Source organism: Ammospiza nelsoni, chromosome 9, assembly GCF_027579445.1.
Source record: "Ammospiza nelsoni isolate bAmmNel1 chromosome 9, bAmmNel1.pri, whole genome shotgun sequence".
NCBI lineage: Eukaryota > Metazoa > Chordata > Aves > Passeriformes > Passerellidae > Ammospiza > Ammospiza nelsoni.
This window is the reverse complement of record NC_080641.1, coordinates 28,881,754-28,908,411: the sequence shown is the minus strand read 5'-3', so window position 1 is coordinate 28,908,411 and position 26,658 is coordinate 28,881,754. Positions and strand designations below refer to the sequence as shown.

At 46.1% G+C, this 26,658-nt stretch overlaps 1 protein-coding gene across 1 annotated transcript in view; it reads left to right on the top strand.

Moving 5' to 3' along the window:
- Positions 1-20,784, top strand: part of LOC132076575 (cytosolic carboxypeptidase 6-like) — a 205,766-nt gene extending 184,982 nt beyond the window's left edge. The window contains exons 7-8 of the mRNA XM_059477703.1: positions 9,334-9,430; positions 20,655-20,784. Coding sequence (XP_059333686.1) covers positions 9,334-9,430; positions 20,655-20,769 — 212 coding nt within the window. The 3' untranslated portion in view covers positions 20,770-20,784. The remainder of the gene's footprint in view (positions 1-9,333; positions 9,431-20,654) is intronic.
- The last annotated feature ends 5,874 nt before the right edge of the window (positions 20,785-26,658 follow it).

Genomic DNA, 26,658 nt, shown 5'->3' with positions numbered 1-26,658 from the left:
TTGTGTGTCTGTAGATTAAATATATACGTGTATATATATATATATATATATATATGCATAGTGTCTTATCACTGCATTCCAGCTTGAGTGTAAAACACAAAGGAAAACTCAAAGGGTTTAGAAAAAGCTAAATTTATCTGGGAATGGGAATTATATTAGCAAAGAGGCAATTAACTTAGGAGTGGCGGAGATTATAGCAATATTTTACTTCTTCCCTACAATGACAAAAATATCATTAGTTCCTCTACCTACCAGTAATAGCCCTAATCCTGCTCTTACCTTCCAGCACCACCTCTCTGGAGTGACCACCCATGGTGAGGTGTGTCACACTGGTGTGGGGAGAGCTCTGGCCCAGCTCATTGTGTCCCTGCTTTGGGGAGAAAGCCCCCTCTGCTTTGGCCAGGGGCAGTTCCCATTATAAATCCCCCCCTCTTTTTTTTTTCTTCTTCCTTCCCTTCTTCCACAGGATAAAAAATTTCGTTTCTTCTCCCCCCATTTTCATCTCTATGATCTGCCCTTAGTGCAGCTCCAAACTCTTGAATTATTTCACAGTTTTCAATAAAACATTAAATCTTTTTTAAAAACTGCTTGTTTTAATTGAAAAAAATTTCAATCAATCAATTCACACCTTCTCTACCCTCTCGCCTTGCTCCCCTCCCCCAAACAGACCCATTTGCAGTAAATAATCTGTAGTCAGACTTTCTGCTCTAAAGAAATAAATAATTCTGAATTTGCTGAATCCCGCCTGATCTCCCGGCTTTAAATCACTGCACTTTGTACTGAGCTCAGCTGAAATGTTGAACACACTGAAGCATGACTATTACTTGGAGACTGAAAGTGTTTTTAAAGGCACAGCCTCTGAGGCCATGGTCCTTTTTCCTTGCAGGATAGATTGAGAGAGGGGCTAAGCCAAGTCCTGAGGATAATTGGTCCCTTCCCTGCATTTGGCCCACAACAAGTGCCAATGGTGCCTTGATTTGACCTAACAAAGACTGACTAAAAGCAGGATAAATCCAATGTGACTCTGAGCAAGTTATTAAGAGGCATCTTGACTTAGACCATCCAACAGCCACTGGACTGAGTCCTTTTTCAGCTGGGTGACCCCAGGCAGGTTTCAGGAGGTCATCCACATCTGCTCAGACACTGGAGAGCAGATGCAAGTGCAAACAGTTCCCCTTGGACACTGCAGAACCTGTGGTATCCCAGGCAGGGAAGGAAGGTTCCCTAAAATCCCAGTGAATCCTGCAATCACTGCCAGCACTCTTCAGTTCTCTTTACTCAAAAACTTTAAACCCACCTACACTCAGGCTTCTGTTTCTTAGCTCCCCGTGTTTCTTAGTTCCTCATATTTCTAAGTCAATCCCATTTCTTAATTTCTTCTCTGTAGGATTGCTCTTGTCAAAGCTATTGACTGTGCCCTGTCTGCCAGTGGAAGCTGCAGCCGAAGAGGGAAAATGCAGCACACAACAGATCACAGATGCCTGGTTGTGATTTATACAAGTCATGAGCTTCCAGCAATTTAGAGATGAGAAATGGTTTATCCACACTTTGGTGTGTCGAAACACTCTTTCTACCATTTATCTTGAAACTGATTTTGTTTGGGTGGTAGTAAATGTTATGCCCAAAGCAGTGGGTAGAATGTCTAATGGGAACTTCCAGACCTGGAGCAACAGGGATTGTCATGTGGTGAGGGACTGAGAGGATCCCCAAAGAGTTCAGCTTATGATTTTCCAGTGTATTTTGGGGGAGTTAATTACAATTGGAGAGTATTGCACTGTTCTTGCATTTCCAACCAAGCTGAAAACAACTGCTAAGGCTTTGTTTTTCATACTGTTTTCCCCCCGTGCATTTGAGAACATTCATCAGTGATAAGTGAATGCTGGATTTTCACTTGGAAATTTCTTCCCCTGTCCTCATCCTTTCTCAGTACATCAGAGAGAATCAGCTCTGTAATTTTCATTGACTGTGTAAAGAGCTGAGGTCAGCTAATCCACAAGGGCTCCTTCCCAGAGCTGGCAAGTAACCAGAATTAAACAATAGCAAAGATCAGAAATGTTAAAATCACAAAAGAGACTCATCCTATGTTTTCCTGCTACTCTTATTAAAGATCCATCAGACATTAATGTGAGACCAGTAAATTCAGGCCCAAATTAATTTTCGGACAGTTTGATAGAAGCTGTTACAATCAGGTTTTAAATGCATAATTTTACAGTATACCAATTTACAAAGTGATGCTGCTGCAATATTTTAATGAATTAAAATGTCCTGATGCTGAAATTCATTCTTTCAGGGTCTTTTCTTTTTTCAGCTGTGAGCTTGGCTCTGACCTCTGTCCCTCAGGAAACCTCATCAGGAGTCAGCAACGCCAAGATATTTAATAAACCATTTTCTTTGGTCATTTTATAGCTTAGGGCAGATTACCATTTACAGGAGGGCCCATTTCCATCTCCCACTGTAGAGGGACCGTAAGATGGACAAAATGTCACTTGCATGGAGCAATGTGAAGATGGCATGAGGACAATGGAGCAGCAGTCAGAGGTGTCCCTGTAAAATCATGCTCTCAGCTCTGGGAAAGGCACGTGGATGCAGAGGTAAAATGGGCTGTGGGCCTGTGGTGTTCCCAGTGAGACATCTCAGCCCTCACTGTTCTGTGCTTGTTTGGGCACGCTGAATTTCCTGTACCTGCCTTTGTGTCTCGAATCCTTGTTGAGTCAGGTGCTCCCTTCTCATGGCCACACGTGTGGCTCCCCCACACTCTGCTCCCCTCCAGCCCCTGCTGCCCCTTGATCCAGCACCCCAGCAGGGCCAGGAGCCCTTGGCTTGTCCAGCCACAGGTGTAAGAGCTGAAATGAGAGATGTGGGACTCCAGGGGCTCTCCAAATGCAGTTTATTGCATCCAAGAGGTTACAGCAGTCCAGGGTGGTGGGTGACAGAGCCTGTGCCTACAGCTGTCAGCTCCAGCTGCAGGCAGGCCTGGGGACCCTTTGGTTTTGGTTACATTGCATTTTATACTTTTCTTTCCTGAGCATCTTAATACAGTAGAACCAATCTATACCTTAACCTTTTTCTATAGCCTATCATAACTACAATAATTACCATATTCATGTTACTATTCTCCAATCACTAAAAGTTAGTACATTACAGTTTAAGCTAGAAGTTGGTTTTCAGTTTTCTTGCAGCAGAAAATTCTGAGACCTTTTTTCCTACTTGCAACATTGGCAGGCTTGTTTGCCTGTGCTTTCCTTCTGCTTGGTAAAAACAGCTTCTTGTTTGAGGTGGGTTTATCCTTTGCTCTAAGCCATAAAAACCCCTTCTAACTAACATACCCTTTGCCTCCTTGGTTAGTCAGTAAGACTGGCTCAGCAATTTCTTTCTTCTATATCAAAACTTGCTTCTATCTCTATTCCTTCATCAGACTCAACATTTAAAAATCTTTCTGCTAAGCATACATATCTGTGAGACTTTCTTGTCAAACTTTCATCCTTCCCAACACACAGGCTCCTGTGCAGCACCACCACCTCCTCTGTTCTCCATGCCCAGGTGTTAGGTGGGATCTGCCTGTTTCAGGTCAGCTCAGGAGGACAAAAGCAACGGCTGATATTGAAATGAGTTCATGGGACACACGGCACGGTCCCTGAGCACAGCCCCTCCAGCACAGATAAAACAGTGCTCTCCAAGATACCTGTTCTCCAATCTCCTCCTTCAGAGCAGGAGAGAAAATTACAGGCCTCTGATTACTCAGGGAGAAGAGCACACAGCTCCCATCTTGGTAATTTCTTCCACCACAATCAAGCATTTCAGGAAAAGGGCCTGAAAGCCTGAAATAGTCAGTCAGGGATTTTTCTGTCTGGTTCCTTCCCTGATGACACACAAGAGGAATAAAAATGAAGGCTCGTCATTGCTGTTACCTTTGGTTTCCAAAAGTGTCTCTCCCATCTGGAATCAGGAGCTGGGGCTGTCGGGAATGAAATGCTCTCCTTGGGGAAAGTCCCTGTGCTATTTCCAGGTTGGCAGTTCACGGCTTTTATAGATTTTAAGGCTGGATGGTCTGGCTGAGTTTCTCAAGTTTGACCTGCTGAGTACCAGGAGAGGGTATCCCCAGTAATTCCCACATTGAGCCTGATTCTTACAGGAGCTATAGAAAGCCCAATCTCCTCCCCACACTCCCATTTTAGAAGCTCCCTCCTCCTTGGATAAAGATTTTGAAATATGTAACAGCTGTGCTAGGAATTGGGGGCATTTTTTCCTTGGAGTGAGTCCCAGGGAAGGATGCATCATCAGCAGCCAGACTTGCACCATGTTAAATGCTGGTGAAAAGCCTTGGAATGGCCCCTCTCCCCACCCTCCTTCACCACAGAGTCTCTATTCTGCCCCAGCCACACTTTGCTTTGCCCCCCATGAGATGAGATTAGGGCAGCATCTGTTTATTAGAGAGCAGTGTCAGCACTGTGAAACAAAATAGGTAAGTAACTGCTGAAAACAGCTCTGCTAAAATAGAGGACTAGCTCTGATCAGGCTTGGCATGATATAACATGGTGGTTTAAAGCTCTGTAATGCCATTTTCCATTAGAGCTCGTGTTCAAGTCAGGAAGGGGTTTGATCCATTGATGGAAGCTGTTATAAGCAGATGAGAAAACCTCATCCATATTTCTCTTGAGATTGTGTGAAGCTGACAGTATGCTCGCTGACCACAGTCATCTGGGACTCTCCCAAACAAAATAACCCTCTTTTCATAAATAACAGGATCGTTGTTGGGGTGGACTGAGATTTGCTGTAAAATTCAGTGGTGTCAAACAAAGAGCTTCTTCTGGTTTTTAATTTGAGCTATTAAAAAGATTCATTTTTCTCTTTGTTCTCATTTTCTTTACCCTCTTTCTCCCTTTCCATTTTTTTTCTTCCTCTCTGTCTGTCTTTAGGATAACTTAAAGCTGTTTGTCTGAAACAAAAGACTTGCGTGGGTCTGGCCAGTGGTGCCTCCGGACTGAATGGTCACATTTCAAATCCTACTTAGGATTAAACTTGGATGAATTCCATGAGCTAATAACCCAGTGCAGTGTTTCAAATTGATGGAGGTGCCGTCCTCTAGATGAGACATAAAACCAGAGATCCAATCTGCTTGGCAGAGACCCCACAGGACTTATCAAAGATGAGTGGGGGCTGCTAACTGTTTTGCCCTTGTCAAATCCTTACCACCATCACGGTTTCTCTTCCCGTTCCAAAGCCATGACACTGGACCTTATGAAAATGAGATGGTGAATTTGAAGGAGCCATCCTTTTTTTCTAATTATTTAAAGCAGTTTGCAGTGTCTGGCAGAAGGAGGAAAGAGAGATAATCCACTCACTTGAAAGTGGAATGACCCTGAATTTCAAAAAGCAAAACAAAAGCGAGCGAACGGTGCCACCATGCTCTGCAGCAGTGACATTATTAAAGGATCAGTGAGCTATTAAAGCAGCAACATTTAGTACCTCCCCTAATGACTTGTACTGCTAACTGGTTTCCAAATTGAGATTTTTATTGCCTCCATGCACAGACAGAACAAGGCTCTGTCTGCACTTCCAGAGGCTGGAGCTTAAGCAGACTGTTCACAATAGGCTCAATGAATCGTGTCAGCTGAAAACTAGTAATGGCTTGTGAGAGTCCCCACTCCTCTGTGCTCCCTTCTTACCAGGGCTGGAAGTTTTGGGCTGTGGGGCATGGTAGGGATCATAAACGTGCAGGATTCTGCAGGGAGCCCAGCACGATTCTTGAACCTCCGAACATCTGTGAAATTTGGCGGAGTTGGGCATAAACAGACTGTCCTGAAATCTCCCCAAATCTGCTGATGCCATTCACAGAGTGAATGCTGTGAGAAGGGCGTTTGTGGGAGGGACACTGGTTTCCATTTCCAAGTAGAAATACGGAGTGTGAAGGAATGAGTCTCTGAAGGAAGAAGAGAGATCAGAGGGAGCTGCAGGTGCCAGTGAAGGTAAGGACACACCCAGCTGTTCCCAACATGACTCTCCCAAATGCATTTTGGCTGTCTTGTATAAGCTGAGCTCCCATGATGGGAGTAGCAGGGAAATGGCCTTCTGTCAAGTGCAGCTCAGGCTAGGAAGGGAATTCCTGTGGGCACACAGCACGTGTGACTGCAGAAAGGAAGCTGGTTAAAAACCAACCAACCGACCAATCCACCCAGTGGAAGTAGGTTTGGGTTGCAATAGCTGTTATTTACATGCTCAGGATACTCTATATGCCAAAGTGGAGCTTGAGCCTTCCGTGCACCACAGATGAATGCAAATGTTATTGCTTTAATTTGTTTTCCTCTACCAGTTCTGCACACACGTGCTGTTGGCACTTGCTGAGGGAGTCATGACAGCTCTTGCCCAGGCTGGACAGTCACAGGGAGAGACCAATGCTCTGCCCTTGGTTTTATGTATCAGGTGCCTGATTTCCATGACAGAAACCACTCATCCCTTGCAGAAGTGACAGGCAGAGCAGAGGGGGCAGGATGGCTGGAGAGATTAGTATTAGAACATGCACATTTTTTATCCCATGCTGGCTTGAGTCTCTCTTCATCATTGCTGACTGCAAGTTATTCCCATTTTGTGACTTTTCAATGGATGCATGTGGCACTGCATTTCCAGTTTCTTCACGCTCTCCATCTGTGTCCATGCTCTGCAAAATGCCCTTACCTTTCTTGGCTATCTTAGCAAACAGTCTCTATGTGGGGTGCAAAATATGTTCAGAACGGTAGGAAAATGGGATGAAGTGGCCTGAGAGGCCCTTTTATGTTTCCTTACCCAAATCTCATGCAGCACCAGTTACACCTAAACCATACATGTCTGCTCTGGGTTTAGCCTGTTCTTGAAGAGCTCTGGTCTGGAGATTTCCTCATGTGCTAAGGCAGGTTATCCCAGTGGTTAGCTGTCCCCAGCTTCAGAAAGCTGTTCCTAAGCTGAGCTCAGCAGTGGAACTGGATTCCTGCAGGTCAGGGTTAAGGCAGGAGCTCGTGGAGCCACATCCTGGTCTGCACCCACTGCCATCCAAGGGCTTCCTCCCCCAGGACAGCAGGTCAGGTTCTTCCCACCGTGCAAACAAAAGCAATGCAGAGAGACAAGAAAAGGGCAGCTCCTCTCCACTTCTGGCAGAGGAGCTTTCTGAGATTGCCACTGACAAAATGTCCTCGAGACTTTACTGAGTCCAATTACCACTTTATGTCTTTAAAGTGACGAGCAAATGAAAGAAACTACAAGATCAAGCCATGTTAGTCTTCTCAATCCCTTAAGTGTCTGACAGCCCTCTCCCCTTCTTCCCCTCTTCCTCAGACTACTCTGAACTCTTCACCTTCACCACCGCTTTGAGTCCACATCCGCAGCAACCAGGCTGCCCCCAGCCGTCCCCAAATTCCAGAAACAACCACAAAACACTTCCAGAGCAACACTGCCCTCCCTCGAATTGGTGAACTTCAGGCTGTCTCCAACTTTTTGAGCCTCCCTGCATGCAGGGCTTGCCCAGCAGTGCTGGTAGGCTGCGAGGGGAGCTCACTGGGCACTGCCACAGCTGGGGAACAGCTGGGAAACAGCTGAGGAACAGCTGGTGCTGATCCACACAGCCTGTGCTGATCCACAGAGCTGCCTCTCCCTGTCCATGCAAACAACAGCTGGGAGCACCAGCTGCTCCAGCTCTGCCCTGCTGCTGGCCAGGAGAACAGAGGTGCCCACAGCACACGTGGTATGAGGATCAGGAGTGTGTCAGGATAGACCCTCAGGAGGGACAGAGCCATGGAACCATCCCCAGGCACAGCAGTGGGAGCTGGAAAAGCAGGATAAGGTCATTGGAGAGAAAAGCAACATCAGGAGTCATCCTCAGCCACTAGACTTGACTGCAGCACTAGCAGAGCTGGTGGCTGGATTTCTGGAGAAGTAAAGACTGTCACATCAGCTTGACCTTCCTTATAAATAAATAAATAAACGATAAAGAGAGCTCACATTGCTGTGTGAACCTGATGTCTCAGGCTGACTTGTTTTGATGTGTCTAATGTAAGTGGGTGGGTAATAAAAGCTTCATTTAGGAGCCAGTGCCTTCAGTGGCGCTGCTGGAAGCCCCTGGGATTTGCATTTCTAGAATTTTCCTCTAATGGCAACATCAGCAGACAACTACTGATAAAGCAGAGTATGCATACACACACACAAAACACCCCAGCAATGGCTTATCCTCCTGGACTGCTGGGTGTTGGATGCAGAGATCCCTTCAGACTCCCCAGGTGCTGTGCCCACCTCAGCTGCTGCAGCAGCCCTGCTGAATGCTCCTCACCACCACCCTCTGGGGCAGTGCTCTGGAGCACCCTGAGGTTATTGAGGGTAGGCATCAGTTCAAAATAGGAAAATAAAGGAGCCTTCAGTCCCCACAACACAGCTGTGGATAATGGAGCCCACTGGTATCTCCCAGCTGGACATCACCCTGTGGATGGTAAGGGGATGCTGCTCTGTAACAGGCAGGCTTAATGCTGACTTCTCACATGAGCAGCAGGTTCACCCCATGGACATGTTGTCTGGGATATTGTTTTTCAGTGCAATCCACAGGTTATTCAACTTCTTTGTCAGCAGCTGAGTCTTCAGGAAGGTCTGGTTCCTGTGCCCCTGAGGTCCCCATGGCAGCTTTGTTGTGCAGCAGCTCCCTAATGCTGGGTTTAGGGGTCAGCTGGAGGAGAAATCGTGGCTAGTGAGAAGAAACACCAGAGTTACTGCTGAACTTGTTAAGGTAACCTGCTGTCCTTCCAGGTCGGTGCTAAAATCACCATTTCAGGTCCTGAATGCAACACAGGGAGAGAACAGTGAATGCTCCCATGACACTCTGGGGGTCAGAGCTAAAGGCGTGCAGGACTACAGCATTAACCCCAACCTCCAGTACACTGGTCCATGGCAGGTTCACACTGTGGTGTAGCTGACCTTGTATCCTGGATACAGAAATACTGCCTGTATCCAAGCATTTTAAGGTAATTATTCTCCCTGAATGTGGAAATTGGAGGGCCCCTTTTGTCTAGTGTATTTCATGAGAACCACGGGGATCTGCAGCCAGGTGTGGGGGGAAAGGGAGATTGTTTCCTCCTGTCTGTGTTTCTATGCAGCATCTGCCTGTGAAAACAAGAAGCAAACAAGATGACCCCCACCTTATCTGCCAGTGTAAGTAATTTTTTTGCCTGGAGACTGAACTCTGTGGGATGGTTGATGTAAAACTTGCTCTTGCATTAAACAGCGATAACTTACCTTCACACTCTGCTCTTTTTTTAAAATTATTATTATTGTTATTACTTTTAATGATTAAGAAAATGCTCCTTAATTAAAAACTCACAGATATGAAGCTTGGAAGAAATGTGGCCAGGACATTCTTGGATTACTACAGGCTGAACTCCTTGGTGGAGGGACCACTCGCACCGACTCCTAAAACTCGGTAGGTCAGAAAGCAATTTCTCTTGCTTCAGCTGGGCTGCTTTTTTAATACCTTTCCTGACTAAACTTCAGTGCTACTGCATTACAGCTTTATAACATGTGCTAGTCTAACTGCGCTTATTTTATTGAAATTCCATTTGGAAATAAAGCATTTGTGATCAGGAAAGATACCTGGTTTATGTCTGAAAAAAATATTCAGAGGATTTTGGAGATATCGACATCTTTCCTGAATTCTGTCTGCTGTGCACCAATCTCACCACAGTATCTTTAATGGACTTACCCTTCATTTATCTCCCGAGAGCGAATCAGACCCGCTTTTATTTCGCAAAGTTTTAATTCTGGAAGTGAAAACTTTTTCAGTGCTTCAGGAAGTGGCTGGCAAGCCTGTGCTGAGGCAGAGCTCTCCCTCCCTTGGAGCTGTGCTGGCAGCCAGAGGCAGGATCCTGCTGCCAGCCCAGCTGGACACTCCGTCCAGGGATCCCCTCTCACCCCGAGCCCCTGCTCCAGGTTCAAAATCAGCTCAGGGGGTGCTAGCCCAAAAGGAAGTGGGGTGTGAAGTCAGGCACTGGCGAGCAAGGCACAAAGGCATGAAATGCCCGGGCTTGGCTCCCTGCAGCACTGCTGGTCCTTCTCTGGTGCTGGCCAGCTGCATCCTTTCAGTGTCCCTTAGCTTGTGTGAGGGGCAGGGGAGATACCACTGAGCTGTGTAACAACATCAGAGGGGAACAGAGCAGGAACCTGAGCACCTGTTTCATGGGAAACATCATACGCAGTATTTGCCTCTGTTCTGAGAAAACAGCAATAATGCCTCGAAACTGAAAAATTTCAATTAAATGCATTTGGACCAATTGGAATGTTTCATTTGGGTTTCAACTCTTAACAGCACAACCAATATATATAGTTTACATTTTGATATATAGTTTATATTTTGTAATGGAAAAGGCAATTCCAAATTGGCAAGGAAGGCAGCTGAACCTTGCCATTTTCCTGCTTTTTTCCTCCCTTAAAAGAGTAGCTGTGGGAATGTTCCTTGTTTGCAAAGGAACATTTTCCTACTGAAGATTTTCTAGTGATGTGTAAGATGGATGTTACAAATATCAGCCCAGACCAGAGAGCAATTGCTGGAGTTCCTTTAAAAATCCTCTCACTGCAGCCATTCTGGCAGCTCCTCATACATGTGGTCAGAGCCAGGCTGCCTGTGTCAGGCCTGCTTTGAGCCCATCTCCCTTTTCTGTTTGTTTGATCTTGACACCACAGTTTAGGCTGGCTCAAGGAGGATTGTCGGCACTGCAGCTCCGAATGCTCTTATCTGCAGAGACCTGCAGGGTTAGCAGAGAACAGCATCCAGCATCTCCCTCTCCTCCGGAAATTGAATGTATCATTTCTCTCAGACTCCCAGGGGCCACAGCCTCCAAGGCTAAAAACCCACAACTATTACTGAACCTAATTACCACCTGACAGCAAAGTGCTTTTCCATAGCATCATCCAGTTACCTCATCAAAAGGAATGGTTGTTTGCTTTCTTCATTTTAAATTAAAGAACCACTGACAGTGGTAAGTGAAGCATTTTAATCTCATCAAATATCCATGTCCATCTCTATAGAGACAGCCACGCCAGCAGGGAAAGATACACATCTCTAATCGGGTTGCACAGAGCAAATTCTTCTTGTCCCCCCCACCAGAGCCTAATGCAGTGAGGGATCTTTTGTTTGGGGGGGTGCTACCTCCCAGTAAAATCCTAAATACGGTCGATGTTCAGCCCTAAGCCAACAGATGTTTAAGGAATGGATTTTAAAAGATTCATGTTGTTAATTTCCTGATGGATTTCAAATACCAGCTTTTCCCTGCAAGTAGATAAATGCCTTGTATTTGTATCCTGGGCTTTGTCATCTGACATTTGATCAGAGCCTTTATATATACATACATACATATATATATATATATATATATATATATATATATATATATATATATATATATATGTAGATGCACCTAAAATGTCCATCATGAAATTGTTCTTTGAAGCTGCTGTGTTAACTGCAATCCTCTTCAAAAGGAATTGCTGCAAACTGCTGGGAAACAGAAGGGAGATGGCTGTAGCTTTAAATATGCCTTGGCTAGGCAGTGGCACTAGGAAAGGACTGGAATATGTAAAATGATACTAAATATCTGTGTAATCAGGACTAATTATATGGCACGGTTATTAGTGGAAACAGGACATGTTGTGCCCACAGTTTATGAAAATATATTTAAACATTACTGGATTTCACATAGTCATTGAAAGAAAGCTGCAGAGTTAATAAACGTGTAAGGGACAGCTAATTGCCTGCTTTGTCCCAGACTAGGACAGGCAGAACAATTTCTGTTTGAGGGAATTAGTGCAGCCAAAATGTGTTAGAATGACAGGCCTGGAAATAGCAACAACCTGCAACACTTCCAGAGCACGTCTGGCCGCAAGGAAGGAAATGTTTGTGTTGGAATCACCGTGCTTTGGAGAAGGAAATTGAGGCACATAGAGGGAGAGGTGGACCTGAGGGTCAGAAATAGGGCTGGTACCCAAATTCAGGCACCTTTACAAGAGCTTTGTCCTTGCAGTCAGGCTGTGAGAGAGCAGCCATCCTACAGCACAGGCAATGCAGGCACTTCAGTGGGAATGGGATCAGGATCATCTGGAGTAAGAGGCAATAACTGATGGACCAGCTCTGGTTACAGAACAAGACTGAGGCTGGAGGTAGGGCACCCTCTGCTACCAAAATGCAGCTTATTTCAAGAATCAAGAGAAATAACTGTATTTGTATTCTGGGTATAGTGTCATTATGTGCCTGTAAGTGAACCTAGCTGGCTGGCTGGACCTGGGGTTAAATTCCACTTGTCCTTGCCTACAGGAGCCCAAATGCCACCATATCACAGAATCATAGATTGTTCTGGGTTGGAAGGGACTTTAAAGATCATCCAGTTTCATCCCCTAGAGGGTGGACCTTCCATTAGACCAGCCCCATCCAACTTAGCTTTGACCATTTCCAGTGATGAGGAATCCATAGCTTTTCTGGGCAACCTCTTCCAGTGATGGAGCCCAGCACAGCTCATCCAGCTCCTCCCAGAACCCTTCAGCCCTTTCCTCTGACTGAGCTCCCTCAGGCATCCCCCAGTTCCCCTTGGAGTGACCACAGAGTTTCCCACAGCCTGCAAAGGAAGGTCAGGTTTGAAGGAGTAACCCCAGTGTGTCCTGCAGTCCTCGAGGCAGGGAGATCCTGTGATCCCAAACAAACACCCAGCTCACAAAGATAATGTCTGCTGTTATCTGCATGCTATGTAATTATTTTCCTGAAGGTGATGTGTCTGCAGCGAGGCAGGAAAGCATCAGTGACTCAGCTGAGGAGAGCAAGGAGGTTAGAATATTTTCCTCTGTGAGCTAATGAATTAAAAGCCTCGCTGAAAATGCTGGATGCTCTTTGGAGTGACAAGCCAGCAGGCCCATGAATTTCTAGCAGGGCACGAGAGAGCTCTGTGCTGCCTGCTGGAGAAGAGAGCACTGCCACTTAGCCATGCTTGAGAGAGGCTCAGAGAGCCTGTCCTGGACACCAAGACAGCTCTCCAAGGGTGGGTTAAGTGGGCACAGAGCAGTGCAGAAAGGGGCTGTTGGACAGCAATGAAGGTTCATGCCCTCCCTCTCCTCTTGTTCCTTTCCTAAGCTGCTCAGTGACCAGAGCTCCACTCCCAGGGCACTCACTGGGAACCATTTGAGTGGGGCTCCCTTTGATGCTGCCAGTGGCACAGGGAGCTCTTCCTCTTACAGAGTCTCTGTCCTGCTCTCACCTCTTTCTACTTGTGCCCGAGGAAAGGTTAAGATTTCTTGGGTTGAAAGTGTGAAATGTCCTCCTCTGAAAGGAGGTTGGTGAAAGGTGAAAAATTTGTAAGAGATTAGGAGACAGCAGAGCGCAGCTGTTACAGAGAATGACTAAGGTTGAAAAGAAGAATTTTGGTGAGAAATTCACAAATGCCAGTCAGTTTGCACTGCCTGAAGCTCATCCCTTTGCCCATATCAGCATTTCTCTGTTCTTTCACTATGGCTCCCTGGCTGTGACAGAGCCCACCATCACCAGAGATCTTCCCTCTTTAGACCACTGACATTTTCTCTCTAAGAGCCACCAGGTCCATGTTACTCATATTCTGGGCACACTGAATTTCAAATTCTAGATGTCCTGAGTGTTTAAACAGCTCTGTCAGAGGTTTAGGGAAGATGGGCTTTGAACAGAGACAGTGTGGATATCCTGAGAAATCCCACCTGGGCCTCGCTGGTGGAGCATTCTGCAGGTCATGTCTGCCCTATATTTTCCTATAGGTAAAACCCACAGAACTTCTTTGAGTTTCTGTGTTCTGCTCACAGAAGTGCTGGAAAAGAATTTCCTTCCTATGTGGGAACCTCACAATTGCTATACTGATACACATGAGAGAAAAGCTCAGAAGAAGATGAATAATTCTAAGAGCATGGATTTGATGGCATGTGGCAAATAGTGCCTGGAGCCACACACTGAATGAAAAAAGGACAGAACAAAATATTGACTGGCCCTTCATTAATTGCCGTCTGTCCATCGTGCCCTGAATAAAGCAGCAGCCTTGTTGAAGAAAAAGTAGGCCGTGATGAGGTAATTAAAGACCCCATCAGAAGGCATATCTGCCAGGAGGTTGAATTAAAATTGCTCTGACAGCCTTTATTCTGGCAATTCCTCCTTTTGCTGCTTGACTTTGCAGCTCTAATGATGATGTATGAGAGCCCAGCTGTGTCTCCAGCAGGCTGGATGTGCCCACGGGACTGTCCCACCATGCTCACAGGCCATGGGCACTGCCTGCTGCACCACACTGGCTGGGGATGGGGAAGGCTTTGTGTGTGGGCACAATATGACCACAGGTAGGTCCTTCTGCCTGGACAGCTCATTTTGAGCCCCACCTCAACGCTAAGCAGCTGTGCCCAGAGGTTGTGTGGGCTGGCAGGCTCTGACACCAGGCCAGGGCTGGGCTGCTCTCTGGCATGTGCTGAGTGCAGGTCCTTCTGCCCCACTGGGTCTGCAGTGTTCTCCTGAGTTCAACTCTACCCGTGTTTCAGAAAAACTCCTCTCCACACTTTCAAGCTCAGGATTTTTGAGGTTTCACCTGCATCTGGTTGTGCTTTCTTTGACCTGGCCACGACCAACATGAGAGCTGGGAGTGAGAGCACCTCCCTTCTTTATTCCTGAGAGGCTCTGCTTCCATCCCCAGCTCACTTGTCCCAAACTTAAATTATTGTCTTGTTGTCTTTTCTCCCACCATTTTCAGAGGCTAAGAGGAGAGCAGAGTGTAATAAACAGGAAAAATGTTCTAGACTAAATGAATGAAAGGTCAGCAAAACCTCTTACAATTTGCAGAGGAGGGAGGAAATGGAATGAGGGCAGCAAAATAGAACAACTTCAATTTGGTTTCCAGGTCTGTAAATTGTGTTAGTAATGGAAGAAATACTAAGGTTTAAAGGCAAATTATCGGTTTTGCCTAAAAAAATAATTTTGTGGGGTTTTCCCCCCCTTCTTTATTGGTAATTATAATCAGCTTGCTCCCACACACATCTGCACATTGTATGCAACTCTTGATACTTGCAGCTGTCACTAAAGAACACCTTCCAGGTTTTGAACAGTGGCATTTGCATGGGTTCAGTGAAAAGGATCCATTTACAGAGTTTAGAGATGTGCAGTGCTTGGCCAGCTCCCAGCAGAGGCTTCACCAAAATTCCTCATTACAACAATTAGCTTCTCCAACACTTGGGAACAAGGCTGCCAGCTGCAAGAATTTTACCCTGGATTTGAGCACACTGAAGCACATGCAAACACCTAAATACATGTCCAGCTTGGTGCTGCTCTTGGAGACTCCCTGATCAGAGGGAGTGTAAAAATACTTCAGGATGGGGAGCTGATGTGCCTGATGGGGGGCCTGGCAAGCAAAAATAATCTGCATTACTGTATGAAGTAGTCAGGGTCCACGTTAACAATCCTTTTCAAAATGGAGGTGCTGTCAGCTGTTTTAATTTAATTTACTACACTTTAATTTACTTTTTGGAAATGAGCTAAATGAATAAATTGAATTATGGCTACTTTAACTCCGAAGGAGCATATCACATAAGAGCTTGCTGTGGTTTCACTAATCAGCTTTGCATTTAAACCCTAAATGTATTTAGATTAGCTCTCCCAGGCATCCTCACATAGGTATGCCTCCAGGTACCCACCTGCTTTCCTTCTCCTTCCCTGGTCTTGCTGCTCTGAGGAAGCCAGAACCCAACAAGCAGATTTACAGTGTTTGTGCTACTTCATGCATCACCCTGGCCTGGGATTTGGAAAGCAGAGACAGGGACCTGTGTGAGGGGTGGGTTGATGTGGATAATGTCTGATGCACACAGGATGTTAATCCCAATATTCTGCTGGTAACTTGAACGAGCTCAAGCGACTGCCATTTTCTGCTACATCTCCTCAGGTGAGTGCAATCCATTATTGTCCTGCTGCTCCTTAGGAAATGGGAGGACAGGAGCCAAGACAAAATCCATTCCTGTGCTGTCTGCAGCTGGGTCAGCAGAGGCACACAAGGCTAGCTGTGTGTGAGCCGCGCTTGTAATTGTGGCGCCTTCTCTTATGTGATAGTGTGGCTCCAGCTACAAACTAATTATTCCTGCCTCTGGGCACTGTCTCCTGGATAAAACAGGTGTGTCTTGCTGCACTGAGCTGGGGAGGGAGGCCAGGAAGTGAAGGATGGATGGCAAGCAGCAGAATCCCTTCTGTGGTGGAGGGAGAGACATGCACACCCTGTAACCTCTGCCTTCTCTATAAGCAGTATGGGCCAGCCCCTGTACTCAGAAGGGCAGAGCCATAGGATAGGGACCTGATGAGATTTCCAGGTAGTGCTGGGATTCTCCACACATCACTTTAGTGGGGTTTGTATGGCCCAGAAGTCACAATGCACTGTAATGGACGGGTGGGCACCTGGCAAACATGACTACATGTTCACTTAATGGAAATAGTGCTGGTGAGCGCTTGAGAAGAAGAAAAATCAAGCCTGTGGTAATGTCTGAGCATTTCTGACCTTTGCTCTAACATTTCAAATTTGTTTTTATTGCTTCTAATTGGCCTTGCTTTGGAGCATGCACATTATCTAACTGTCAGGGCACAGGCTGTCATTATCTGCTGGGTCATTTGGTTTGTGCTCTGTATGATTGAAACTTGTCAGGCATTCCCAGAAAATACTGAGCTCCCCTTGCAGTGTCAAACATGGAGCTGGTTAATTGTGCATCCCTGAGAGTGAAGCATTGGGACTGATCAGGCATTGATTGTTTAGCTGAGATGGACACAATGGAAACGTGTCTCCTCTGTTTGGAGGGAAAGTGTAAAAATTAGATCAGCAGCAACACAACAGCAGCCAGATTTCTTAATCTCAGGGATCAGAGGTTACCCATTTTCCAGCCTTGACTCATTTTTGATCCCACTCACATGGCTTAGATAACTTTATTTTTACCTCCCTTTGCAATTTAAACACCAATTCTCTTCTGTTTTGACTTTCTTTAATACACCAGCTGCAAAGTCACTAGCTCAAATCTCCCCACCTTGCCTTGCTTCACGAGATGGAAACAAAAGTCAAAAAATGTGTGTGTGAAAGAGCTCAAAATGCCACAGCAGCACAAATGTGCCTCCAGTGGTGGCTCTGCAAACCTCAACCCATCCAAAACATCAGCCTAGTTTGTAGGTCTGCTAGTTCACTTTAAGGCCTTTAAGATTTGCTAACAATTAGAAACCAGGTGCTGTTATTTTGGATGTGAACACTACATTCAGAGCAGGGCTTGTCCTGTAGATGTGCTGGGAGAGCTGCAGGCAGCAATAGCAACATCCCCAGTTTTGCAGAGTAAAAACAAGCTTTGCTGGGAACACCAGGCTGTTAGACGTCAGTGTGAATTATGCATCTGCTGTATTTAGATAGAAGCAATTTTCCTGTTGAAATCAGAGGTTGGCATTTTTTTTCCCATGGGGTTCTGTAACTCAAAATTGTGTTGAGATCAAGCATGTAGCAAAGGCTTTTTTAGCTCTAAAGGTGAATGTATTCAGATTATTCAAGTGGTGATTTTTTGGATGTACAATTAGTTGAGTGGGAGATGTGGTATAAATTTGGTATTGTAATTGCTATGCCTCTGAGATTTCAATTTGCAAAGCAGTTTGCATGGCTGCACGATTAACTGTTGTCTGTGCAATGAACATGTAGCAGAGCTGTGCTTTGATTATGGCTGTCAATTGGCTGTATGTCCAAAAAAACACACTGTCACAAGTACCTGATGTGAACTGAGTGGTTGATCCTCATGATGCTTCAGTTCAGTGGATGGCTGAAAAAGGCCAGAGTCTAAAAATCTCACCTCTAAGTGCTGTTGGCATGACAGGATTTCCTTGTCCTATGTTAACCAAATCAGGAAAAAGGAAGTTTAGGACCCACTTTTATCCTCTTTTCATATTTTGCATTATATTTTTTCCTTCACTTGCATAGAGGAGTGTAGGAATGACACTCAGCAGTGCTGCTGGGTGACTGGAGTGGGTGCAGAGAAATTGGACCAGGAGCTGAGCCCTGCTGCCCAGCCAGTGCTGGGAGAGGGCAGGAAGGCTGTCAGCAGTGACATGGGCAGTGCTGATGCAGCCCCAAGGCAAGGGATGGGCTGCCAGCCTGGCTTCCTGATGTTTTTCATGAGTCTCCATTTGGTTCACAGCTGCTGCTGTGTTTGGGTCTCCAGTGCTGTCTAGGAACATGTCAATGTAATTAGACACAGAACCAGAGAAATTGCTTGTTCTCACTTCACTGTGCCTTTCAGGTCTCCCTCCCAGGGTCCTCATTTATTTATTTTTGTCTCAATGTTTATCTCTTCAAAATACCACTATGCCTTAGGTTGGTGATTGAACTGTAGAGATGCAGTAAATGGTAGCAGCTGTGGCAGTGGGGAGGGAGGGGCTGGTGGAGGTAAAGCCCTCTAAGCCCTGGGTCCCATCAGCAACTACATTATTACAAATTTTTAAAATGTATATTAAAACTTCCTTCTGCAAATAAAAGCAGAAGTACTGAAAAACAAACAATTTTGTGGTGAAGAAGGCAGGTTTCTCTGTGTCACTACAGAGAAGCCCAATTCCTTGGGGTTAGTCAGGGTGCAGGGATCAAGAAAACTGGGGTTCCATCAGCTCTTTTCAGCTCTTCCCAGATCTGCTGCATGGCCTTTGGCAGGTCAGTTCACGTGTGACACGGATGTGTGACACAGGTGTGTGACAGAGCTCCTCTCCCTGCCAGTGTCTGAGGCCCAGTAGGATTTGGTACAGCACCAGCACCAGCCTGCCCAGGGTCAGCAGCTGCCTTGGGGGTTACCAAAACTGACCTCAGAGGGAGCAGACTGAGAGCTCAGAGTGTATCAGGCACAAGTAGAGAACCTTCCTGTTTGTGCCCTGCCACAGCAGTGGGGGAAAATGAGCAAAGCTGGCAAGGCACAGCTGAGGGGGCCAAGAGCTGCCTGAGGGAGCACCCTGAAGGGTCACTGGAGCCCCTTGGCTGCTGTGAGCAACACTGCCAGCACAGTTTCATTGCCTTCCTTGGGATGGGAATGGATAGCTGGGTTTTGCTACTTGTACAAAGGAGAAGCTGTCTGAAGGTGTATCTGCAGGGGATTGTGAAGGCTGCTCTAGGGTAAGTGTAGAGGGACCCCACTCTCCACTGGAATCTCACAGGCAGGCTTACAGGGCAGCCAGAGATGGTTCCTCTGGCTCCTGGTCCCAGTGTTTTTCTCAGAGTCAGCTTTTCAGTCCCACTGAGAGCCACCAGTGCTGGCAGAGGCTGTGAAGGGAGGTTCCCTGCTCTGGGACAGCTCAGTGCTGGCTGTGCCTCCCTGAATGAGGATGATGCTGGAGGACCCACACCCTCTGCAATTCAGCCTCTCATCAAGCAAGGACTCTGGACACAATGCTGTGAGTTGTGACACTTTTTCCCCAGGCCAGGCTCTGCCCAGACAGACAGACAGACCAGGGCTGAGGCTGTCTTGGTCACTTGTGCCCATCTTGCTGTGAGCAGTGTGCCAGGACCTGGGGGGAAGAGGGGCAGTGAGAGTGGCAGGCTGTGAGATGGAGGATTTTAATTACAACCTCTAAGCAAAATGGCTCTATAAGTAAACAGAACAGAAATGTTGCAGAATTAACTGTTAGCAGAGATTTATTTTTCCTTAAAGTAGCAAAAATTCATCATGCACACTGTAAACACATACACAGAGGAGTGTTTGCCTGGGAAATGAGTAATGAGACTTAGTTCCTTATCAGGAACTGAAGTGTTATAAAGCAAGTCTTTCCACCAGATAAGCTGTGGGAAGCTGGGGAGCTGGTTCTGTGGTGCTGGGCTCTGAAAAGCTCAGTTCTTAGCCTGTGGACTCCTGGGGCATCACTGCAAAAAGCACTTTGTATTTATCACAACCCTGCTCCTTTGGAGGCCAGTTATAAAACTCCCACAGCTCTGCTGGGGCTGCAGCCTGAAAGGGGCACTGGAAACTCCAAACTATACTGACAACTGAAATTTGGCTAGATAATTCGAGTGAGAAAATTTGAGTTAGAAAATTGGAGTTATGGGCACAGTGAAACAGCAGTATCACATCTTTGTGGGCTCTTTGAAGGCACTGGTCTGGATGCTGGAAGAGCTGGCATCATGTGCTGGGTGTTCCCTGGCCACACAATCCCTGTCCCCAAAGACTCTGACCCAGCTGTGAACAATCCTGGCATTGGAGGCAATCCAGCTGTGAGCAGATGTGTGAACCCAGCCATCCTGGGGATGGTACATGCCCCAGAAGGAAATATTCACAGTGAGAGGAGGGCTCTTCATGAGCAGAAATGAAGGGACCTCAATGGAGAAAACAGTGGGAAGGGGTTCACCCAAAGAGAAGTAATGGGACCCTTCTCTTGGAGAGCTCAGAGTTAGCACAAAGCCCTTGAATCCTCCTTGAAGGACCAACCCTGCTCTGGCCAGAGAGGGATGGGACCAGCTGGTCTTTAACACCTCTAATTTTCTTGAGCTGCCAAAGCCTTCCTCACAGATGCATTTCACAGTGAGACTTCACACACAGCTTCTCCTCAGAGCACACCCCACTCACACTGACCTGCTGCTGGAGCACTGCAGGGGCTGACAGCATCTATCCTCTCTTTTTTCCTTTGGCAGGAAGGACAACGTGCCACCCTATAAATGCACTGCCCAGTGGGGCCCTGGGAACAGCCACGCTGGAGGAAAACCCGAGAAGAGGAGCCTGAAGGACTCGTCTGTGTCCACACGCTGAGAGAGGAGAGGAGAGGAGAGGAGAGGAGAGGAGAGGAGAGGAGAGGAGAGGAGAGGAGAGGAGAGGAGAGGAGAGGAGAGGAGAGGAGAGGAGAGGAGAGGAGAGGAGAGGAGAGGAGAGGAGAGGAGAGGAGAGGAGAGGAGAGCTGTAGGGCAAGGTGGAGGAACACGTCGCAGTCAGGAATCGATGATGTTTCTCTTTTTTTTTCCCTCAGACAAATATTTCTAAGATAAGAAATAGTCCAAGGAGCAAAGAGGCAGAGGGAAATTAGCTAGAAATTTTACTATTGATTCTTTTTTATTTATAGATGGTGAATCAATTTCAGGGTTTTTTTTTGGTTTTTTTTCCCTATCTGTGAGGGGGAAAAAAAAGAGTGAACTGATAGATTTGCAGAAATCATTTGTGGTGTCTGAAAAGCTATTTGTTAAAATGAGAAAGCCTCTCCTTCCTCCACCAGTCCCCTTCTCTCTCTTTAAAGGGGTAATCCATACAATGAGCTAACGAGGGAGTCCTGGCTTCTCTACTGCACCATCTGATGTCTCCCCTTTTAGTGCTGGGCTCAGAAGCCCTTGTGCCTACTGCATGTGCTAGTCCTGTTAGCTTGCATGAAGAGAGCCTGATAAATAGCTTCTGGGAGCCAGGCAGGTGCTCCTCAGTGTGCAGTTTATCATCCACTGCATGGCTGGGTTTTTTGCTCTTCTATCAGATCATTTGAGGAGAGGGGTCATGTGAGAAATGGGACTGTCAGCCTGCAGCATGAAACTTGCTGTGAGACCTGTCCAACAGGCAGGGAAAATGACCCTCCATCAAAAACTGTTTGGGGTCTAGAAAGACCAGACTAGCCAAGAGATGTATGACTGAGGCAGTGTGAGTCAGGAGTAGTGCTGAAAGTTTGATTCTGCATGTCTCTGAAGAAGGACAAGCTACTCAGGATCTGCCAAACCTTGAGCTGAATGCATCTGTGCATTGGCCACCCGTTAGCTGGGCTTTCCTTAGTTGCTGTCTGACAAGGGGAACTCGCTTGAAAGCAAGAAAGAGGTATCCCACTGTAAGGAAAATGATTTAGAACACCAAGCAAACTTGCTACCATCAGCATTTCAAGGTGAGAGGGTTAAACTGTGTGCATTTTTGGGGAGAATAAAATGCCTTCATATGATGAATTCCAAGGCCTCCAAAAGGCACAGTGCTGGCTCTCTGTCTCCAAAAGCAGAGTAATGAATAGCATTGACAGTGTGATAATTAAAATGACCTCTTGGAGATATGGATTAGAAGGTATGCAGGGGGGGAATAAGTTCTCCTTTGAATTAATCTAGTGCTAATTTATGACTATCACTGGGTTTTATAGGGTTTTAGTGGAAGACTTTCAAAGTTGGTTTACTGGAGTTAAAATGTTCTTTCCCATGTTCATTGCAAAAACACTTGGAGAATTCTTCATTATTTATTTTTGGATGTTACTATATATATACATGCATACATATATATATATAATGAGAGAGTTTCAATATTTGCTTAGCTGCAAAAAGACTACTCTAGAAATATGAATAAAGTGATAAAAGCATCTGTGGAATGAATGTGTTGTTTCATTTCCATTTCTTCCTCCTCACAGGCTCCCAGATCACTTCAAAACCAAGACAGCTGGATTGTGGCAAGCCCTTGTGCTGCCCTGCTATCAGCTGTCAAAGGTTCCCTCTGCCACACTTGCAAAAGTCAATATTTTAAGTTTAATAACTGGATTTTCCTGAAAATCACTGTCTCCACTTCTTACCTGTCTTGTGCACAGGTATCTGCCCCACAGCCTGAAATCTGTAGGTCTTAGGACAGACCTAAAGTAGTTTGCTCATCTCCGGCAGAGATGCTGCCTTTCTGCCGAGATATTCCAGCCTTTCAGTGGCACAGGAAGCACAGATTGGAGACAGTGACCCATATGGGGAATGATGACATCCCATTTGTCAAGTCCCATGGTGCTAACCTTCCCATCCTCTCCACCTGCCCAGCAATGCTGTAACATCCAAACAGAAGGTTATCTGCCAAGAGCATCTGCCTTGCTCTTCAGCCGGGCAGCACGCCCATCTGGAACCCATCCTCCCCATCCTCGTTCCAGAATGTCTTGTTCAAGCTCTTTGCTCTTGCCTCCCATTTCATTCCTCTTTCCGTTTGTCTCTGGCACCTTCTGGCCGAGCCACAGTTGCCAGTACCCAACTTTTCCATGCTGAGATCCCAGTCACATCTCCCCTGCAGCCCATAGGCAGAGCTGACTTTATGGTGCTTTCCTCAGAGACCCACAGCTGCTTTCAGGGATCTTCAATAAACTGTTTCTTCAAAGCTCTCCCTGACAATCTGGGGATGGGAGCCTGAGCCTTTCTTTCACTGAGGGGTCTCTGCTAGTTTGCCTGAGGGTTTACAAGCCCCATTTTTTGAGGAGTCTAGCATGGGAGGTGAATATAGGAGACCTTTTTTTCCCAGTGTCTAGTTCCCTTTCTTCCCATGTGAGTGCTGAAGTTCTCTTCCTCCACCTGAGCAGGCAGATCCTGCTTCAGAATCTACTCCTGGCTTGCCATTAGCCTCTTCTTCCTGGAGATGATCCATGTCTGAGATGTAAGGAATGCACATTGAACTCCCAACAGTAATTCCTTATTAGTCACTTGTGTCAGGACCAAGGTTAGGTGACATCAGGGATGCTGAGAGGTTCAGAAGCCAATATGCATCCAAAACTAGGCTTCTATTTGGACAGAATGATATTTACTCTTAAGAACAAAGGCACATGTTTATCTGAACACGAGTGGAGGGCTTTTCTTGTGAGGAGACCAGTGGCCCATTGCAAAGCCCTGCCTGCCTCTTCTCATTCCCTGCTCTGGGGAGCTGCAGGCTCCCTTGGCTGTTCCCAAGGCTGCTCCCTTGGAGCAGTAGCAATGCATTTGCCTCCCTTCTGGAGGACTGGATGATGAATATTAAAATACTGAAATTACCTTGTTTTCCATGCATTCTGCTCTCCTGACAAGAAAATCCCACTACAAACCCCTGCACGGGCAGTCTAACTGCACTGAGATAGACCCTCACTGTGAGGGGATTATATATTCTGATTGGGGCTGAGTTTGCAATTATTCTCTCTGCCACACCAAAGACCTTTACTGCAGAGCTGCAAACCAGTTATAGGAACATGAAATGCTTTGACTTCTTCACTAGGGAAACATTAATCCAATCACAGGTTATGTCCATTACAGACTATGGCAATACTGTATACAGGAATTCCCAGGAGAAGGTTCTACAAAAATTGGAATCTCTCTATAACCATGTTATGAGATTTACTGGTGTGGATAAAATGGGCAGAGTTAAAATTACCAGGCTGGCTATCTCTAAAAGACAGGTGAAGTCTGCTGGCTATCATTGCTTCGCAATATTACAAATGGAAAAGCCCTGAAGTAATTGAATAACACATCTGCTGAAAAAACCTGTGAACTGCTATAACCTAAAGATAGACTGCAAGGAAACAATGTAGGTACAGCACCCAGTTAAAAGGAAAAAGATGCTTTCCTTACCTGGTGCAGGAAGATATCGCAAATGCAGGTACAGATTCTCTCTTTGCCTCCTAGATTACGTGTGTCTATGTGTGTGTGCTCTATGTATCTGTGTTTGTGTTCATGTCTATCTACCTCTTTCTTTGCACATAAAAATGAGTTAAACCAGGTTCCTCAGCAACCAAGGGAATGGTGCTGGATGGGAACGATACATAAGCAGAGCTCGCTATGTTTCTTTTCCCACTGGAGGTTGCTGAAAACAATTGGCATGGCTGGCAAAGGAGCTGGTTTCCATCCCCTAAAATCTCTCTGTCCTTGTGCAGAAAAAAGATTTCAAAGCACTTGGCCAGATTTGATGGAGGTTTTCCCTGTGCTTCATCATCTGTATTCAGTGATCTATAACCACAGTTTAGCAGCAAAGAGCAAGTTCCCTGGCTCCCTGCAAACCCAGGGCTCCAAGGATGGAGCTGCTGTGGCCGGGACAGCACACAGCCCCTTAGGGGGAGGACAGGCACAGCCTGGCCACTGCCTCCACATCACCCTGGGAGTGCAGCCACGTCACCTCCAGGCATGGACAGCACAGCCAGAGCAGCAGAGTGACCCTCAACAGCACAGTGACCACCATGGCCTCATCCCTTCCCTGCAGGTGAGTGCTCTGGGGACTGGGTGTTTGTGGTGAGAGGGGATTTCAGGACAGGCCAACACCCTCCTGTGGCTCTGCCTGGCGTGGAGGAGCTCCTCTCATAACTCATGTTCCTCCCCATGTGCTGGCTCTGAGCAGAGATCCAAGGGCAGCAGCGTGGCTGTCAGGGGCTGTCACACCTGCCCAGTATGGGGAGGTGTAATTTATTTCACATCTCATGCACCCCTCCATGGCAGAGCAGCACACATGGAAGGATGAAATGCTTTGGAGTGCTGCTCAGTTTGGAAAGGTGTGATTTATTTCACATCTCATGCACCTCTCCATGGCAGAGCAGCACATGTGGAAGGATGAAATGTTTTTGAGTGCATCTGTAGGGCTTTGAATCCTCCTGTGGGAGGAACACAGGGGAGACTGGGAGCATCAGTACTGATGGGCATGGATGTAACAGATATTTTTCTTTTTCATTATGCCTTTCATCAAAAAAGTTGTTTATTTTCGAAAATGTTTTAAAGAATCCAAATTTGTGAAGTATAAAAATGCTGTTTTTCCAGTAAAGCTTGAAATTTACTGTCTGGAAGCAATGGGAACAGAAACCAGCCAATTCAAACTGCACTACCAATAGCCTGTGTATCTGAAGGAAAGTTTCATTACCAGCTAGGGTTTGGAAGAAAAGAGTACTAGAGCAAGTTATGCCATTGGGGATGAAGTCTTTCTGACAGCCATAAGGGAGTCAATATCCTACTGTACACAAAATTACCCTGGGTATAAAGAGCCCCCTGTTCATTTTGCACTTTTAGGGTTGTTACCCCTGATACTTTCAACCAAAGCAGCCTGAACAAATGCTGAGGATTTGTACTTTTTTCCCTTTGGTGCCAGGTGAAGGCAGGGAAGTTTTTGGGGTTGCTCCATGCATGTATTGCTAAGATTGATGAGGATTGTTCTACAGCATTTAGGGCCAATTTTAAGGCTGGGTTAATAAATTTCTAGAGGTGTGATTATTTTAGGCCCTGAGCATTATCCTTGTTGTGTGATGCCCCTTCCAGAGCTGCCATGAGCACTAAATCTGCTCGCTGGTATTCACAAATCTGAAGGTTGAGCACAGCCCTGCAGGGAGACAGCAGGCTCTTGGTGGGGATGTTGTTTTCTGGCAAATTCATGTTGTACTTAGCACTTAATCATTTCTGTGTCCCCTAAGGCAGAGTTCTTTTCCCTTTCAGTCGGTCACAGCCCTGTCACGCTCCCAAAGAGTTTGAGCAGCTGATGCTGAGTCACCAAGTGGAAAACACAGAGTATGTCTGAGGAGGCTTGACTGAGAAGTGGGAAGAAGAGGGTAGAAAAAAGGGGGAGAAGCAGAGTTTAACTTTAGCTGAGGAAACTGGTTAGAGCATAGAGGTGCTCTTCAGCATGAAAGTCTTGAGTCCTCCGCTCCCTTTTTTGGCATGGGAACATGGGTCTCACAGAGCTTGTGATTCAGCCTCCAGGAATGAACCTTTGGTCTTTTTAGGTGAAGAAGCATTTTGCTATTTTTAATAAAGCAAGGATTTTAACCTGGAAATCTTGACTGCAACTTTTAGCTCTTCTATGGATCAGATATTGCAAGATTTAGGATAAGGTGAGGAATATTTATCTCTGTGATTCATGTCTGCCATCCAAACCCCCATGAATTTTACCTCATACTAATGTTTCCTTATATATCATTTTTTCCATGTGAGGAAACACCCATTTCTCACA